Source organism: Gymnoscopelus microlampas, assembly GCF_963454915.1.
Source record: "Gymnoscopelus microlampas genome assembly, chromosome: 19".
Lineage (NCBI taxonomy): Eukaryota > Metazoa > Chordata > Actinopteri > Myctophiformes > Myctophidae > Gymnoscopelus > Gymnoscopelus microlampas.
Genome location: NC_139956.1, coordinates 7,991,824 through 8,004,329, shown reverse-complemented (window position 1 = coordinate 8,004,329; position 12,506 = coordinate 7,991,824). Strand labels below are relative to the sequence as shown.

Below are 12,506 nucleotides of genomic sequence, written 5' to 3'. Positions count from 1 at the left end.
AAGGGAAGGCGGAGGAGAGACGTATGAGGATCAGACCAAATAAACGGCACATTTAGAGCATTAGTTAGTGTTTTTTCTTTCTTCATGTGCTCGACATGATGATCGCCGCGGTGTTGTTGACGCTGTGGCCGCTGATCGCCTCGATCGGAGCGGCTGATGCTGGGAAGAAGGACGGAGCTGGAGCTGACGACGAGTGGGTCCACCTGCCTAACAGATGCGAAGGTACTATATAGAGAGTGCTATTATACGAAAATAGCAGATCTACAAGTGACATGACACGAGCTGCAGATCTACAAGCCTTTTTATACGAAAATAGCAGATCTACAAGCTTTATTATATGAAAATAGTAGATCTAGTGACATGAGCAGATGATCTACAAGCTTTGTTATACGATAATAGCTTATCTACCAGTGACATGACACATGAGCAGATCTACAAGCTTTATTATATGAAAATAGTAGATCTAGTGACATGAGCAGATGTCACTGGTAGATTTATTATACGATAATAGCTTATCTACCAGTGACATGACATGAGCAGATCTACAAGCTTTATTATACGATAATAGCTGATCTACTGTACAAGTGACATGACATGGGCTGCAGTCTACGAAAATAGCAGATCTACAAGTGACGTGAGCTGCAGATCTACAAGCTTTATCATTCAAAAATAGTAGATCTTCAAGTGACATGACGTGACCTGCAGATCTACACGCTTTATTATTCAAAGATAGCAGATCTACAAGGGACATGACATGAGCTGCAGACCTACAAAGCTTCATTATACGATAATAGTAGATCTACAAGCTTTCTAATACGAAAATAGCAGATTTGCAAGCTTAATTATTTGAAAATAGCTGATCTACTAAGTGACATGACAGGAGCAGATCTACAAGCATTATTATACGAAAGTAGCAGATCTACAAGTTTTATTATATGTACATTAAATGCCAAAAATCCAAGAAATTCCATAAAATTTAAAACAAAATGTTTAAGGAGTAGTGAAAATAGCGGATCTACACGCGACGTGTTGTGAGCTTGTAGATCTGCTATTTTCACCAGTTTGGGTCACGGGGCGACATTACATGATACTGTTTGTTGTTTGTTTGTTGAAATGTTTCTCTTTCTTTTCTCTCAAGCTATAAAACGTTTGGGAACCAACCAATGGCATATATAACGCGTTGTGAGCTTGTAGATCTGCTGCTCGTGTCACTTGTGGATCTGCTCATGTCACTTGTAGTCGATCTGCTCATGTCACGCCCGCTCAAACGCGTTCATTAACATGTAGGTTTAACATTCACAACCTTACAGCCCGGTGCACATCATCACAACATACGGTTACACTGAGATACAGGATGGTTTGTAACTTGGTCTGGTGTGATGATGCTGATGATAATCTAGGTCAAATGTACCGCATAGGGCAGCATCTCTGAGGCGGCCTTACACTGTATCCCTCAGTGGTCGAAAAAGTACTCAATCTTTTTTTCTTTTTTAACCCATTGACCCCAAGACCTGAGGCGATTCTTAAAAATGTTTTCTAAATCCTAACAGTATTTTGGAAAAAAAAACAAAAAATAAATGATTTTTCAAAAATAGCAGTAAAAAGTACAATATTTGCCTCTGAGTTGTAGTGGAGTAGAAGTAAAAGTACTGAAAATTGGAAATGCCAGCAACGTAAAAAAATACCAAACAATTGTACTTATGTACAGTACTTGAGTAAATGTACTTAGTTACTTTCCACCGCTGGTATCCCTATAATAGACATCCTCATATTACTTGGAGGAAAACCGGGGGCCACTACAGGCGATTTTCATATACTGTATGTTATTCCTGACTGGCTATAGAGAGAGTATTACTGGTATATTTAAAAACAAAGATGTATTATTTTGTATAATGTCTGATTCTGCAAAATTGGGGAAGTTCTCCATAAGCCCCTAGGCTTCTAAACTTATCCTGCGCAATATGGTTATATTTATATATTCCCTTTCTTCTGTTTTTTAACTCTTTATGTGCCAATAAGTATAACTTGAAACAGACAGAGAGAGAAAGAGAGAAACGCTTGACAGACCCTTCTTAATCAAAGATATTTGACCAACTCTAAACAAGTTGTGATGGGACCCTCGTACTATCTCCTGACTCCAGTTATGTCCCTTGGCTTGGTTATCTTTCTATTAGCCAATACAACAACTATTTCTGCTCTGGTCCTTCATAGAATCTGTCCCAGTTAAAAGGGCATGATGGCCTAGTCATGTACTGTACTGTACTGTATTATATTGCCCTAGGCATACAGTATATTATGTTCCGAAAGGAATACAAAGGCCTAAATTAAGTAAGTAAAGTAAGTATATTTATCAAATTTGATACATACTGGAGCTATTAGTCACAGAGGACAGTGTGAATCTTCTGGCACTGAGCTCATGTGGATACAAGCAGAGTGGGCACCTCAATGTAAAATTGTCTATTTTGTCCAAAATGTAAAAAAAAAATATATATATTTGGAAAATGTCCTCAAGTATGCATGACGTGAACGTACACGTTACGTCATTATCAGACCTACAGTTATACTTTTGTAGGGGTGGCCATAGCAGAGTGGTTAGTGAGCCCGCCTAGGGAGCCAGAGGCCCTGGTTGCCCCAGGTACGATTCCAGGCCAGGCCATCATGTGTGTCGTTGAAATGAAATTTGTCCCTGAGCAAGACTCTTAACCCCTAATTGCTCACAGGTCCTCATTGGAAACAAGACCGCAAGGACTTTCATGAACGTCCTGTTAAAAGGAATTATCCTTCAACTTCTTGTTTATGCCCACAATGATTGGATAAACAGGTTTTGTAGCAATGTGTTGCAATTGTGGAAATATCATTAGACCTTTTAATTGTCAAATGTTCAATCGTGTTCTAATCATGGATACTTTACTCTACTTAATTCATTCAGACCAGGAAAAGCATCTGTGTCATTTTAAGATTTCTTTAGCTATTCAAAAATAGCAGATCTACAAGCTCGTAGCGCGGCACAGAGTGCCGCGCTACGAGCTTGTAGATCTGCTATTAGTGAAAATGTGTGCAAATCTTTGAATGTATATATATTTTTAAAGCGAACATTTGTAACTCAAATCTTTGCCTCTGGGGGTCCCTGGAACAAAATATTTTGAGATGGGGCTCCACGGCCAAATACATATCATTTTGGGAGTTCTGACATGAAAAAGTTTGAGAACCACTGATATAGAAACATCCGTTTTTCAAAAAAACTGTAGGATTTAGAAGACATTTGTAGAATCCCCAGAAGCAAAGATTTGAGTTCAAAATTATGTTTGCTTAAAAAAAGGATATAGTCAAAAGATTAACACAAACTGTGTGTGTGTGTGTGTGTGTGTGTGTGTGTGTGTGCGCACACGTGTGTGCGTGCGCGTGTGTCCAGTGTGCAAGTTTGTTTCCATAGAGATGAAGTCGGCGTTCGATGAGACAGGAAAGACCAAGGAGGTGCTGGGGACAAACTATAATTTCATAGACGACAACAAGGGAACACCGCCAATCAAATATGTCAAGTCGTAAGTTGTTTGTGATGATGTTTGGGTGATGGTTTGAGAGGTGGATAGATGCTATGTTGATTAAATGAATACATAGGAAACCCAGGACTTATGACTAATAAAAGTATTCAATCAAATCAAAAATAGACACCTATATTTGGCTGGGCTGGATATTAAAGATGTGTCCGCTTGTCTGTTTTGACCCACCAGTCACATTGTGTGGTAGATAGGTGCAGTGGCGTCCCCAGGAATTACATTTAGGGCAGGCGAGATTTCTTTTTTTTTGCAAAACGTTTTAGTAACTAATGAAGCTATGCTACTGTGACTGAATTCTGTGACTTCACTGCGGATGTGACGTCAGGTCTTTGCTTCAGTCTATGAGAAACATTTCTGATCACAGATGAAACTTCCTCATTTTGCTTTAGATTAATACGATTTTAAGACCTTTTTAATGACTGATTCCAGTTTTTAAATGTTTCTTTCATTTAGGCTATGTTTGGAAATTGGACTATTCATGAACAAATAGTAGTTGAAGTTGTTGCTTGATTTGGGTCTGTACCCGCTCTTACAGAGTGCCAATTCTGTTGACTTCTGCCCACTTGAGCACCTGTATTTAGGTCACGATTATGCCAGTTTACATGGCGATTAATTATCACACTAATAATTGCGAATTTAATTGTGTTTTTTTGCATTGTGCAGTGCTTTGTTGTTGAGCACTGGAACATAGAAATGACATTTATGTCTGTTTTTTAGGCTTTGAAGTTGCACAGGACAGATATATACAAATAACCTAAATAATGACTGACATATTTAATTTAAAAATAACATCCCTCGGTGCTTTCAAAGGTGCCCGTTGCTAAAAAGAAACCAGGAAGATATCTTGTGACTAGTACATTCAACTTGAAAAGAGGTAGATGAATGGCTTGATACTATCAAATTAGATTGATACAGTAGATAGATGGATGGATAGATACAGTAGGTGTACTATTTGTGTCTCAAATACAGAACATGTTCAACTTCCTCTGGGAGTGACAGTCTTTTTATAGAATAGAGAAGTTCTACTGTGCATATGAGAGAGGTAGTGCGTGCGTGTGTGTGCGTGCGTGTGTGTGTGTCTGCGTGCGCGCGTGCGTGCACGGAGAGAGAAAGCAGGCGTTTTAGTATTTGTAGAAGATGTAGTGTTGATGTTTCTCTCTTAGTGACCGTAACTTTGGCCCGTTTTGCATAAAATGCCACGCAATGCAACCCCGATGGCTGGGAAACTTTGCACACACATTGCCACTAAGCCAAAGAAGAACCTCAATCCCCAAATCTTTAAATCGCAGATCCCTTTCTAATTGGCTAAAGACTGCCTTCCAATGTTTGCATGCAGGCAACCCGGCCTGGCGAAGATCTGTGCTCGGAGGAGCACGCTTTTCTAGTTTAGTGATGTTTTTTTTAGTTTTATTTTGTCATGTCTAACCACACAACCAACTGAACAATAACATGAAAACGTCAACTTTTCCGTTTCAAATGTTTATCTCATGGATGCGTCATTCATTCATTCATTCATTCATCCATTCATGTGGGAAAATAGTTTGCACTTTGCACACTACTTCCATGCAACCTCCTCTCTGCTTCCTACTTTCTCACCCTTCATCCCCTACCATGATGTGAGTGCGAATTGTTCAAGGTTTTCACTTCTGCTTTCTGCTGTGAATGTTTAACTAAAGAACTCTCTCTCTGTCTCTCTCTCCCACTTCCTCCCTCCCTCCCTCCCTCCCCCCCCCCCCCATAGAGACCTGAGGTTTATTGAGGTTGTGGAGAACGTGTGTCAGAGACTGACAGAGTACAACCTCCACAAGGAGAGGACAGGCAGCAACCGCTTCGCCAAGGCAAGTGTGTGTGTGAGAGAGAGAGAGAGAGAGAGAGGGAGGAATGTCTCACCTCACAATGGCCAGTGGTTCTGCCAGTGCCAGTGGTTCTCAACCTTGTCAGGCAGCGACCCCCCAACATAATCATATTTGAACTGGGGACCCCCCCCCCGCACCCTGATTCCACAGATGCATATTGTGAAAACAGCCGATCTACAAGCTTGCGAGGCATTGTGAGCTTGTACAGTAGATCGGCTATTTCCACAAATTTTCCCTCTTATATTTGTTTGACAATTTGGCCCATGTTTGACCAGTTTTTTTTTATTACTTCTGATGCAGTAATGCTATTTTTTTTATTTCATTAACATTTTTTAAAACTTTTGCATCCCTATTCTGGGGGGAACGTTCGCCAAAAATAGCCGATCTACAAGCTCACAACGCGTTGCAACGCAACGCGTTGTGAGCTTGTAGATCGGCTATTTTTCCCGACTCGATTTGTGTAGATTGAAATAACCAAATGCACTCTTTACAGGTCTGTCTTGTAAAACATAGAGGGTTTCAGTGGTACTGAATTTACAGCTCAACAAAAAGCTAATTCTTCCTAGCGTATGACGGAGGACAATTTCTCGATAAATTAAAGTATTCTCGATACGATTATAGAGCACCGAAGTCTGACGTCACTGCCACTAGAGGGCGCTGTTCCACGGGTTCGTGGCTTTATTTTTTGTGTTGAAATCCCCATTTGGGAATCTTAGATCACGTCATATAAGAACTGTGTTCCAAACATAAACACACCACCCTGGCGTTTTTTGTCAGGGGGGTGGCTCTGCATCGTTTATGATATTCATTCATACAGTGTATTTGATAGAGCCTGTTTCTGGCGAAAATGGAATTAATTCTGCCTTAAAAGTCTTAAGAACTAGTACTTCCGGGCCTGAAATCGCTGTCCCCACAGCAGCCGCGTTCATGGGAAATGTAGTCTTTGGCTTGTTTGACTCGTTTCTAGTGTTTATATTGTGTTACTCTTTGGGTAAATGTGTACATTTACACCTTCAGTCGATGCTTCATATCCATATGAGTAAAAACGCCAGGGTGGTGTTGTGTTTATTTTTGGAACACAGTTCTTATATGAAGTGATCTAAGATTCCCCTATGGGGATATCAATACAAAAAGTAAAGCCATGAACCTGCGGAAAGCGCCCTCTACTGGCAGTGACGTCAGGACTTCGGCGCTCTATTGTGAGAGTTTTCTTACCACGATAAACGATAATAACGAGTGTCGTCCCATCATCCCTAGTTGATACAGTAATTCATTGGTTCTCAAAGTGGGGTCCGGGGACCCCCAGGGGTACTTGAGGGGGTTCCAGGGGGTACCCAGCAAAATGTGTAAATAAACTTAAAGCATCAGAATAATTATGACCTTTTATACTTTGGCTATTCAAAAATAGCAGATATACAAGCTCATAGCGCGGCACCGAGTGCCGCGCTATGAGCTTGTAGATCTGCTATTTTTGAATAATCTTGAAGATTTGTTCAAATCTTTGAATATATTTATTTTAAAGCGAACATTTTAACACAAATCTTTGCTTCTGGGGGTCCCTGGCACAACATATTTTCAGATAGGGGTCCCCCGGCCATATATATATATCAATTTGGGGGTCCCTGGCATGAAAAAGTTTGAGAAGCACTGCAGTAATTGACTGGCTGTGCACACCCATGAATGAAAGTACATGTCTAATAGCAGTGTCTGTCTCTCTCTCTGTAGGGCATGTCAGAGACATTCTCCACCCTCCACGGTCTGGTGAACAAAGGAGTGAAGGTAGTCATGGACATTCCCTATGAGCTGTGGAACGAGACGTCTGCTGAGGTGGCTGACCTAAAGAAGCAGGTAAATGATGTGACGGTGACTTCTACTAGGCCTGGGTAAAATATAGATATTATATATTAACCTGTTAACCCATTAAGACCTGGAACTGTGTCATTTTTAGATTTGAGCTAAAAAGCATTATTTTACACTTTGGGCTATTCAAAAATAGCAGATCTACAAGCTCATAGCGCGGCACCGAGTGCCGCGCTATGAGCTTGTAGATCTGCTATTTTTGAATATTCGTGAAAATGTGTGCAAATCTTTGAATATATATATTTTTAAAGCGAACATTTTTAACTCAAATCGTTGCCTCTGGGGGTCCCTGGAACAACATATTTTGATGGGGTTCCGCGGGCAAATACATATAATTTTAGGGGTCCCTGACATGAAAAAGATTGAGCACCACTGATATAGAAACATACGTTTTTCAGAAAACTTTGAGACCTGAGGCCGATTCTAAATATGTTTTCTAAATCCTTACAGTTTTTTGAAAATATATATATTTATTTATATCTGGACCCCCCCCCCCCCCGCCCCCCCCCAGAAGCAAAGATTTGAGTTACAAATGTTCGCTTTAAGAAATATATATTCAAAGATTTGCACAAACGTTCAAAAAAAATGTAGAATGGCAGATCTACAAGCTCATAGCGGCATTCGTATAGAGCTTGTATATAGATCTGCTATTTTTGAATAGCCAAAGAAATCTAAAATGACACAGATGCATGGTGTAAATATTTTGTTCACACACTATCGTCACAATATCTTCAGGTTATTTGGTCAAAAATATATTCTTATATTCTTGTCCATATTGCCCAGCCCTAACGTGTACACGTGTGTGTGTGTGTGTGTGTGTGTGTGTGTGTGTGTGTGTGTGTGTGTACGTTCTGTGTGTCTGTGTGTGTGGGGACAGTGTGACACTCTGGTGGAGCGGTATGAGGAAGTGATAGAGGACTGGTACAAGGGCAGCCAAGAAGAGGACCTCACCACCTATCTGTGTGAGAAACACGTTCTCAAAGGAAAGGACACAGGTAACACACACACACACACACACACACACACACACACACACACACACACACACACACACACACACACACACACACACACACACACACACACACACACACACACACATACACACATACATACACACACACACACACACACACACACACACACACCTTCTGTCATTTTTCAGGATATAATAATCCACTGTATGATCAAAAACCACAAACCAGTGGTTTGGTTAGTGTTTCTAATGACTGCCCATAGTTCCATTGAATGGACATCTTATTGCTGCAGCTGCGATGACATTCTAGTCACGCCTGTTCCTTCCAATGTTGTTCCAACGGTTTGCAGAAGGCCGTTTCCTGTTTCAGAATGACAATCATGGGGGATTGTCTATCTATGTCATCGTCATGAAAGGGGAAACGGGTCTTCCACACACAGACATGATAAGGATAAGGATAATTCCTTTTAACAGGTCGTTCATGAAAGTCCTTGCGGTCTTGTTTCCAATGAGAACCTGTGAGCAATTAGGGGTTAAGAGTCTTGCTCAGGGACAAATTTCATTTCATCGACACATATTCTGGCCTGGCCTGGAATCGAACCTGGGGCAACCAGGGCCTCTGGCTCCCTAGGCAGGCTCACTAACCACTCAGCTATGGCCGCCCCCTAGAATATGCTGAGATGAGAGACACGAGCGACAGCAGCGGTGGAAAAAGTACTCACATTTTTCTACTTAACCCATTGAGACCTGGAACTGTGTCATTTTTAGATTTGAGCTAAAAAGCATTATTTTACACTTTGGGCTATTCAAAAATAGAAGATATACAAGCTCATAGCGCGGCACCGAGTGCCGCGCTACGAGCTTGTAGATCTGCTATTTTTGAAAAATCGTGAAAATGTGTGCAAATATTTGGATATATATATATTTTAATGCGAACATTTTTAACTCAAATCTTTGCTTCTGGGGGGTCCCTGGAACAAAATATTTTGATGGCGGTCCGCGGCCAAATACATATAATTTTGGGGGTCCTTGACATGAAAAAGATTGAGCACCACTGATATAGAAACAAACGTTTTTCAGAAAACCGTTGAGATTTAGGAGACATGTAGAATCGGCTTCAGGTAAAAGTATCAATACTGCAACGAAATACTCTGTTACGAGTAAAAGGTGTTCCGTGTTCAAAATGTTACTTGAGTAAAAGTACAAAAGTATTGGCATCAAAATATACTTAAAGTACCAAAAGTAAAAGTACTAAAATGTTTGAAAATTGCAGATCTACAAGCTCACAACGCGTCGCGATGATTTGTCAAAAGATGATTTATTTTGACATATGTTGACATTCCGACATTCTGCATAATGATGAGTACTTTCTACTTTTGGTACTTTCAGTACATTTTGATACTTTTGCACTTTTACTCAAGTACATTTTGAATTCCGGACGTTTACTTGTAACAAGAGTATTTCTACATTGCAGTATTGATACTTTCACTTAAGTAACAATTGTGAGTACTTTTTCCACCACTGATGTTTTTAAGATGTCCATTCACTGGAACAAAGAACACTAATTAGAAACACTAATTAGACAGGAGGATTACACAGAATCTCTTGCCAGATAGATCATTTATCATGTTTTAACCCATTAAGACCTGGAACTGTGTCATTTTTAGATTTGAGCTAAAAAGCATTATTTTACACTTTGGCTATTCAAAAATAGCAGATATACAAGCTCGTAGCGCGGCACCGAGTGCCGCGCTACGAGCTTGTAGATCTGCTATTTTTGAAAAATCGTGAAAATGTGTGCAAATCTTCTGAATATATATATATTTAAAGCGAACATTTTTAACTCAAATCTTTGCTTCTGGGGGGTCCCTGGAACAAAATATTTTAATGGGGGTCCGCGGCCAAATGCATATAATTTTGGGGGTCCTTGACATGAAAAAAATTGAGCACCACTGATATAGAAACATAGGTTTTTCAGAAAACTGTTGAGAGTTAGGAGGAGTTAAATCACTTCCAGTCTGCATAGATGGCACATCGGGCCTATAATGGCATCACTTTATGTTCCCCCCCCCCCCCCCCCCCCCCCCATCCAGCCTGTCTGAGCGAGGACTGGAAGCCAGAGAAGAAAGGAGACCCGGCGGCGCTGTCGGAAGACAAGAAGAAAAAGAAGAAGGGAGGGAAGAAGGGAAAAGGCGGAGAGGAGGGCGGCACGGACGGAGAGAAGACGAGCAAGAAGAAGAAGGAGAAGAAGGCAAAGAAGAAGAAAAAGGGCAAACACCCCGTGCATAAGATGGAGGGAGGAGGAGGAGGAGGAGGAGGAGGAGGAGGGGGCGGGGGCGGGGGTTTGTCCTCGGATGAAGACATCCAGGGGAAGGTGTCTCTTCCTGGGAAGAAGACAGAGCTGTGATCCCCTGGACAGACCGTGCAACGAAACCAATAGTGCAGGTTTTTTTTTAATCTGTGCTCAGGAGGACCAGAATAGCTCGTTTCAGGTGTACGAAAACGTCCCAGTTTCCTACACATGGCACTGAGATTGTCTTTGTTTACCAGTATTATCCAATCAGAGCTTGAAGAAGCTGTTGGTAAACGTTTAGCCCCCCCCCCCCCCCCCCCCCCAAAGCCTGGGGACAGAGAGTCCCCAGGCTTCTTGCTTTCACATTTCAGAGATCTAGGCTTTGAAAGAAGCTTCTTTGCTGGTGCGTCTACTGGCTTCTTTCACTTAGTTTTAGTCGTCTTGTAGCCACACTTTCAGAGACCTCCACTTACTGATAAGGAGGGGATTGTTCATTTGTATTCATATTGACACCATTATCTGTACTGCTTAACGCAGGGGTCTTCAACAGGGGGTCCTCAGAGTTACTACAGGGGGTCCGCCAAAATCTTTGTGATATGATTATGTTTTTTTTACCTTAACCACTTGAACCCTAGCATCCCTTTTCTGAGGAGAACTTTAGCCAAAAATAGCAGATCTACGAGCTTGTAGATCGGCTATTTTTGGCTAAGAGGTATAGGTATAGAGGGAAAAAGAACAGTAAACTTAAACAAAATCTTGAATCTAAAACAATTTATACAATATAGAGGGGGTCCCTGCTGCATCTCTCTCTCAGCTAGGGGGTCCTTGGGCTGAAAAGGTTGAAGACCCCTGGCTTACTCGTGTGTTACTTTTCTATAATTGGATGGAAAGAGGAGACGACAACGCACCACGACACATTCTTACCTTGTCGATCTATTCTTTTTGACACACGACACCCTACATAGTATACAAACGTAGCATTACGCATAAAAGTAGTGAACACGCACGTGAGGTAATTACATTCTCGTCCTTGTTTTAATGGTGGTTACATCTCTGATTGTCTGGCTATGCAAGACTAGCTTCCACCCAGTGAGCAAATTCCAGAGAAAAGCAGTACTAGTATGCACTACTATACCTCTAGCCTGGTAAACCTAGCATGGTAAACCCCCCCCCTTCCAGAAATCTAATTTGCATTTGATTTCAGGAATTGGGTCTGACCTGCGAGCTTATCTGGGCGTTTCGGCAGAGTTTTTGTCCGCTGTTTTAAAACATCAAAACGCTCTCAAACGTATTTTTTTGTGGCACAGAATTTACTTTTAAGATATTTTTCGGATAGCATTTAGTTGTGTAACTTCATATATGTGGTCAATTAATCGTGACGGAGCCTATTTAAAAATAAAAATGCAGGGGCGGGCAGTGATATACTCTTGTGTCCGTATAAAGCAACCTTATTTTCGGCATCCAAATCCAAACAGGCCCTCATGCCAGAGACTCACTACTGAAATCAAATACAAATGAGGTTTCCGGAGGGGGGGGGGGGGGGGGGGGGGGGGCGTTTACCAGGCTATGGTAAACCATCCCGGTCGCGTGAATTCACACGACCGGGATGGTTTACCAGGCTATGGGTGCTCAAGACTGGAGCTGAAATCATGAAGGAAATGATTGTCGTTGCTCGTGCATCTGGAAGTATCTGTCCCCTTGTTTTTGTTTTTGAATGAATGACAGTACCGGTTGATGTTCATTTATCCCAGTGGTGTGCACAGACATTTTGAGGGGCAGGTGCTCAAGTAAATTATACTTTTTTTTGTTTACTTGGTCTGCTCTTTTTTCCCCTCTACACCTATACCTCTTTGCCAAAAATAGCCGATCTACAAGCCCACAACGCCTGTGGGCTTGTAGATCTGCTATTTCTGGCTAAAGTTCTCCTCAGAAAAGGGATGCTAGGTTTCGAGTGGTTATGGTAA

The 12,506-nt window shown here is 41.4% G+C and overlaps 1 protein-coding gene across 1 annotated transcript; it reads left to right on the top strand.

Annotated features, from left to right (window-relative positions):
* cnpy3 (canopy FGF signaling regulator 3) lies at positions 1–10,587 on the top strand (the record flags this gene model as incomplete). The annotated part of the gene is made up of 6 exons (XM_084043279.1): positions 1–222; positions 3,413–3,542; positions 5,299–5,395; positions 7,139–7,261; positions 8,151–8,268; positions 10,343–10,587. Coding segments are annotated over exons 1-6 (840 nt in total), but the record flags the coding sequence as incomplete, so codon positions are not given.
* Positions 10,588–12,506: the final 1,919 nt, after the last annotated feature.